At 36.2% G+C, this 7,512-nt stretch overlaps 1 protein-coding gene across 1 annotated transcript; it reads left to right on the top strand.

Annotated features, from left to right (window-relative positions):
* The first annotated feature begins 3,025 nt into the window (after window positions 1–3,025).
* On the top strand, window positions 3,026–6,968 carry LOC131018506 (beta-xylosidase/alpha-L-arabinofuranosidase 2-like). Its single transcript, XM_057947227.1, is given in 9 exon segments — window positions 3,026–3,242; window positions 3,398–3,826; window positions 4,526–4,813; window positions 4,901–5,168; window positions 5,239–5,589; window positions 5,676–6,086; window positions 6,166–6,350; window positions 6,352–6,555; window positions 6,557–6,968. Coding segments are annotated over 9 exon segments (2,346 nt in total). The 5' UTR covers window positions 3,026–3,215; the 3' UTR covers window positions 6,740–6,968.
* Window positions 6,969–7,512: the final 544 nt, after the last annotated feature.

The following is a 7,512-nucleotide window of genomic DNA, read 5'->3' on the forward strand; positions in this document are numbered from 1 at the left end:
GGACGGAGGGAGTAAAATAGATACCAACTCCATTATCATATTTAAAAATATAATAAAAAATAATTTTAACAAAATATATTTGAGTTAAGTATTGAAAAAAAAATCGCAACAATAAAAAAAATGATAGGGTTAATGGCATGTAGAACCACAAACTTTTAACATTTTCTAGTTTTTAACCTCTAACAAAAGATTGTGTCTGTAAAAGGGTTAATAGTGTTTTATGTTCCGAACTTTCAACGTTTTCTACAAAATGTCCCGAACTTTCATTTTCTCCTGAAAAATCCTGAACTTTCAGTTTTTTCCATAAAATATCCCACTATGCAAAATTCGATGAAAAAAAGATGAATTATCTCGGCGAAAGAAATATTTTGGGGACCACAATTGTTGGAAAACCATATTGGAAACCACCATTGTTGGAAAATGCTGAAAGTTCGAAATCTTTTATCATCTTTTCGTCATTGAGTTTTGTATAGCGGGATATTTTATAGAATAAATTGAAAGTTCAGGGTTTTTTAGCAGAAAATGAAAGTTCAGGACATTTTGTGGAAAACGCTGAAAGTTCGGGACATAAAACACTATTAACCCCTGTAAAACCACAAACTTTGAATATATTCTAGTTTTAAACTCTAACAAAAAGTTTAGCATATAAATATTTAAACTTTTAATTGTTTCTGATTTTAACTACGAGAACAATATCTTTTTTTAGAGATTAAACCAAAATATGCCCAAAAATTGTGGTTTTACAGACAAATCTTTTGTTAAATGTTAAAACTAGAATATGTCCAAAGTTTATGGTTTTACAAGCCATTAACCCAAAATGATATTATGAAAAGACAAAAAAAAAAAAAAGTTAAAAATTAAAAGAAAAATTAGATTTATTCAAAAAAAGATGAGAAGGGAGAGATAATTTTTTTAAATTTTAATCTTTAAGTAAATATACTTTTCACATTTTAAATAAAATATTTACGTAAAATATATCAAATTAAAGCTTTCATCACGATCTTCAATTTGATCTGTATATTAAATATTTTATAATTAGTCGAATTTTATAAATTATAAAAAAAATATAATTCATAAATAAATTTCCAATTTTATTATAATTATAAAATTGTTACTCGGTTTTTAAATTGATTTTTAATTGAAAATTTGATATTTTAATACCGATTTGTTGTTTGACACAAAAAAAACTTTCAACATATATAGATGCACTGCCCCACCCATATAAAAAGTTGTAGTTTTTGTAATTCTACAATAAATTGCTATAATGAAAGCAAGATTTTAAGCATTTGTACAAATTTTATTTCAAGGAAAGTGCACGAGAAGGAAGCAAGGTGTCGCTCGTCGAAGAAACCCGAGCGGTGGTTAACATTTTCACTGAAGAAACAACAGCAGTTAAAATAGTAGGAGTAAAAAGTTACCGACAGCTCAGTCACCAACCAATCATAGGCCTTGTTTATCCTTCAAGCGCACCTCTCTAATCTTCAAGAGAGGTTTACTCAACTCTAGTAATTTGATTTCGAGAGAGGGTTACTCAACTCTAGTATAATCTCCTATGCAACATACGGATCATGATATAGTATTATTTAAAAAAAAAATTAGATTATGTAAAAGTATCAAAATGTCATTAATATTTATGAATTAGATTAATTAGTAATAAAATTTTTTTTATTAATTTAAATATAAGTATTTGATTTAAAATAGTTTATAATAATAATATCATCATCTTAATGAATATAATATTAAATTTTATGAATAGTGTATAATAATAACTAAATATTTATAATAATAATTAAATTTATAGATTGTAAAGCAAATAATTATAATCAATCTCATTTTAAGAAAATAACACTAAACCATCAATACAACAAAATTAATAATCATCATTTAATATAACAATTTTGGGCTCATAAAATTTCACACTATATTATTATTAAAATTTCATTTTTTAAATAGCTCAAAAATAATTAAAAATCAGGAAAATAATAATAAAAAGAAAAATATAACAACAAATAGGTTTATATAAATAAATAAACAATTCGTACACATAATTAAATAAATCTATATAATATTTTAAATTCTAATTTTTAGATATATAATTAATATTTTGTTCACAAATTCATATTAAAATTAATACAAATTTCATTCTCCTTAGTTTCATTAAAATTATTGTAATTTAAAAAAATTTAAATTTAAATTAATTATAGTTAAACAATCATGCAAATTTATTTAAAAGGAAAAAATGACATCTACTTATTTTTTTCACCAATAAATGAAAACAAAATTGAAAAATAGTATGATATTCGGCATTAAAGATAAATGAGATAGAACAAAAATTAAATTTGACATTTTAAACTTTCATAACTTATTCGTTTTAAATTATAAAAACACTCATAGTATTTTTTTCATGACTCAAAGTTAAAGATTTTTTGAAAAATAATTAAATAGAAAAAAGAAAAAAAAGAAGATCAAAATTTGGCGGGGAAAATTAGAAGAGATATAATTTAGAGGTAAAAAACTCTTCTTCCGCATTATATTTATACATATATATGAGATTAAATAATTTCACTATACTGTAACTAAATTTTAGTTAAGCATTCTAATTGTAATTGGCTTTCTGTGCGGACACAATATACTACTGTCTGTATTGATGGCTCCGACTCCACCCGACAAATAATAATTAAGATTAACCCTAAATTAATTTGAAACTTAAATTGCTCATAGAAGGTTAACCCTAAATTAATTTCAAAGCCACAATTAATAGTATCATATTTTGATAGATGATGATTCATGCCATGAATCTATCCTTCCTCAGCTTGTAAAACCTGAAGGCTGAATCCACAAAACAACAAATGTACGCAAATCTACAACTCATTGCCACTCCTAAATTCGTACATCCATTCCTAGGTATATAAATACACACGTACAGCAAAACTGTATCTATCACCACCCCTACCATCGCCATATTCTTTTCAACTATTCAAAGCTCAGACACGTCTTCTTTCCTTCTCTGCCAATAAACCTTCAAACAAGCCCTCTCATTGGAACTCGTAAAAAACACAATATTGATAAAAATATATATCTTCACGGATTCATATAATACTCCTGCTTTCCTACAAAATCTTTGGACCTTTTTCTTTAGAGAGAGAGAGAGAGAGATTCCCTGGAGTAAGAAGTAAACAAAGTGACATATTATACTAATTCATATATGGACCCCAATGCCTTCAAGCATTTATCCATCACGGGTGTGCAACAAAACAACATATACTATTTAATATTCCCATGTTTTAATACAACACAACATCGATTTCTTTCATCTTTATAAATTCCACTTCTCAAACATCACTTTTTGCATAGTCCCTTTTATTTCTTCCACATTTTATTCTTTTTTTCTTTGCAGGGGAGCATTACAATGGCCTCTGCAAGGCACTCTGTTTTCCCCTGTTTCGCGGCCCTCTGCACAATCCTCCTCTGTTTGAGGCCCGTTGTTGGTCAAGCTGAGCCCGTTTTCGCCTGCGATGTGGAGAGAAATCCCGCGCTGAAGAACCTGAGCTTCTGCGACTCGTCATTGGACGTGCAAGCCCGGGTTAGCGACCTCGTGAGCAGGCTTACGCTGCAGGAGAAAATCGGGTGGCTGGTGAATGGTGCCAAGGGAGTTAGCCGGCTCGGGATACCCAACTACGAGTGGTGGTCGGAGGCGTTGCACGGCGTCTCCAATGTCGGGCCGGGCTCCAAGTTCACCAGCCTCGTCCCAGGCGCCACTAGCTTCCCTCAGGTCATCCTCACCGCCGCCACATTCAATGAAGCTCTGTTTGAGACCATTGGGAAGGTAATCAATCGTCTCTGCTTCTTTCATTCATTCATGTATCAAGATTCACTTTTCTGCATATTCTTTTTATTTATTTATTTTACAGGCTCTCGAGCTTTTGAAAATGACCACGCCAAAAAAATAAAATATAAAAAGTCGGTATCGTGCAAAAAAGTTCATGTTAAACCGGCATTTTGCATTTTGCAGCAAACGTATGTCGCTGTCACGTTTTGAAACTTTATTTAAGAGCATCGGTTAAGAAATATGCCGTCGAGAAGTTTGTATCTAGTTTTTCAGCTGATAACCACTACTTGTCGTATTACAGACGTCGTCATATCAGGAAAAATCAATCTACCTGAAAATATTTGTTTTTTTTTTCCTTTGAGAAAATGGTCTGATTATTACTTTTCCAAAAAGTAGGTCTAACCTCTCATTATTGAAGTTTGAATCATGAAGCTGAAGCCTCTTTTGCTTTAGTGTTTATTTGGTGAAGCTGAGAGTCTTATCCTTGAAAATACAGATGATCTGATTAAGACTGGTTAACAGACTCAGATTAATCACCGCCATTGTTAGGCACCTAGTAATTAGTCTAATCAAAAGTAGCCAGCATGAAACATCCCTTTCGCTAATCATACACCACGATTAATGTGGGATTTGTCAAAAAGTTGGAAATCCCAAGTGGATTAGGTAATAGGGCTTGACAAATATTGATGGGTGCAGGTGGTGTCGACGGAAGCAAGAGCAATGTACAATGTGGGGCTAGCCGGGCTGACGTTCTGGTCGCCTAACGTGAACATCTTCCGCGACCCCAGATGGGGTCGCGGGCAGGAAACTCCGGGGGAAGACCCCGTCCTCACCAGCAAATACGGGGCTGCCTATGTGAGAGGCCTGCAGCAGAGCGATGATGCCGATAAGGACAAGCTCAAGGTTGCTGCTTGCTGCAAGCATTACACGGCTTATGATGTTGATAATTGGAAAGGGATACAGAGATACAGTTTCAACGCTCTGGTACTTATCAAACAAGCTAGTTCCAAAATGGTCTCAAAACAAACTTCCATATTTGATCACCATCTTTATGTGTGTGTGTGTGTTTAGGTGACGCAGCAGGATATGGATGACACGTTCCAGCCGCCGTTCAAGAGCTGTGTTATCGACGGGAACGTGGCGAGCGTGATGTGCTCTTACAATCAAGTCAATGGCAAACCCACTTGCGGAGACCCTGACCTCTTGGCTGGTGTGATTCGAGGCCAGTGGAAGTTGAATGGCTACATCGTTTCAGATTGTGATTCGCTAAACGAGATGTTCTACACGCAAAAATACACTAAAACGCCCGAAGAAACGGCTGCCTTGGCTGTGAATTCAGGTATGTGAATGAGCTGGAGAGAATCATGAATGTGTTTGATTAGTTTACTAATTTTGTTGGTAAAATGCAGGGTTGGATCTCAACTGTGGTACTTTCCTTAGCAGCAACGCTCAAAAGGCAGTGGACACCGGCCTTCTCAACGAGACAACAATCGACAAGGCCGTCTCAAACAATTTCGCAACCATGATGAGGTTGGGATTCTTCGATGGTAACCCCAGCAACCAACTCTACGGCAAGCTCGGGCCTAAAGATGTGTGCACTTCGGAAAACCAGAATCTTGCTCGTGAGGTCGCGCGAGAAGGCATCGTGCTGCTCAAGAACTCCGCAGGCTCGTTGCCTCTATCCTCTGCATCCATCAAGTCGTTGGCAGTTATTGGCCCAAATGCTAACGCCACACACACCATGTTAGGCAACTATGAAGGTATATACATATGCGCTCTCGTTCTGATTGATTATCATTGTAGCAATTCGATCTTTGTTACCATTTTTGGGGGATACAATTTTCAGGCATTCCGTGCAAATATACGACCCCATTGCTGGGACTGACAGCCTCCGTAGCTACAGTGTATCAGCCCGGCTGTGCTGACACGTCGTGCGCTAGCGCCCAAGTGGACGCCGCCAAGACAGCGGCCGCAGCCGCTGATGCTGTGGTGCTTGTGATGGGGTCGGATCAGTCAATCGAGAGGGAGAGCCTCGACAGATTGAACATCACTCTCCCCGGACAGCAGCAGCTCTTGGTATCCGAGGTTGCGAGTGTTTCAAAGGGGCCTGTGATCCTTGTCATAATGTCGGGTGGAGGGATGGATGTGCAGTTTGCCAAAGACGACCCCAAGATCACCAGTATCCTCTGGGTCGGCTTCCCCGGGGAGGCCGGCGGGGCTGCCATCGCCGATGTCATATTCGGCGCCTACAACCCCAGTACGCATGCCTTCTTGTTTTTTTTTTTCAATTGTTGAAAAAATAATTCTGAAGTTACAAAATACTTATGGCAATGCAGGTGGGAGACTACCTATGACATGGTATCCGGAATCGTATGCCGACACGGTTGATATGACGGATATGCACATGAGGCCCAATCCAGACACGGGTTACCCTGGCCGGACTTACCGGTTTTACAAGGGTCCGACGGTTTTTTCATTCGGAGATGGGCTGAGTTACACCGCCTTCAAGCATGAGTTAGTTCGCGGCGCCTAAGCTCGTGTCTGTGGCTCTAGAGGAAGGGCATGCTTGTCGATCATCGGAGTGCAAGTCCATCGATGCTGTGGAGGATAGCTGCAAGAATTTGGGACTGAATATTCATCTGAGAGTGAAGAATGAAGGGGAGATGAGAGGGAGTCACACGGTTTTCTTGTTTTCTAGCCCTCCGCAGCTGCACAATGCGCCGCAGAAAACAACTGTTGGGATTTCAGAAGCTGCATCTGGAGGCAGGGGGAGAAGGGCTAGCTCGATTCGACATCGATGTTTGTAAGCATTTGAGCGTTGTGGATGAGAATGGGAAGAGGAAGGTTGGGTTGGGAGATCATCTTCTTCATGTGGGGAGCTTGAAGCATTCGTTGACTATCAGGATTTGAAGGAATTCTTATTGGGGTATATTTCCTTTCCTTTTTTTCTCTTTTTTTTTTTTTTTGGCAAAAAGAAGAAAGAATGTTAGTTTTCTGTGTTGTAATCTATCTTTTCTGAAAGTGGAAAAGAAAGAAATTGGAAGGGGGGAATGGCAAGAGAGGAAGAAATAAGTTAAGATCACAGTTGTAACAAGTTTCTTCTTTGCTTTGATTCTTTCAATGGAAATGTCATTTATTATATCGTTTCATCTCTACCTGTTTCGGAATTGTATGTGGAATACCGGAACTGTTGAGCTTTTTAGTGATCCGATTGTATTGAAACTCATAGCTAAGTTGCAGTTTCTCAATCTTGTATTGTTGCTATGCTTAAGGTCATGTTCTTCTCTGTATTGTTTTTCATTCCCTCCCAAATTTCTAGTTCAAGAAGTCTCATGTATCGAGTTCAATGTGCATCAATTCAAGGTGTTGTCCACTTGTGTAAAAATTAGTTGATGTGTCTGTTTGGTTTCGTACGTCCAATTTGGTGTTAGTTTGATGTTTTGTTTATATGAAATTGATGTGATCATTTATTTTTAAAACTGCAACTTCATGATGAATGAGATAGTTATGCTTGCTATAATGTTCTTATTATTGGTAGAACAGACCGTATGAAATATCATTGCAGCTGTAATGAGAAAGTATGATTTTGCAAATGATAATTTTAACGTATGCAAATGATATTTTTTATGATAGTAATTTTTTATAAAATCAAATGATATTTTATATAAAAATAAATGATATTA

This window comes from Salvia miltiorrhiza, chromosome 1, assembly GCF_028751815.1.
Source record: "Salvia miltiorrhiza cultivar Shanhuang (shh) chromosome 1, IMPLAD_Smil_shh, whole genome shotgun sequence".
Lineage (NCBI taxonomy): Eukaryota > Viridiplantae > Streptophyta > Magnoliopsida > Lamiales > Lamiaceae > Salvia > Salvia miltiorrhiza.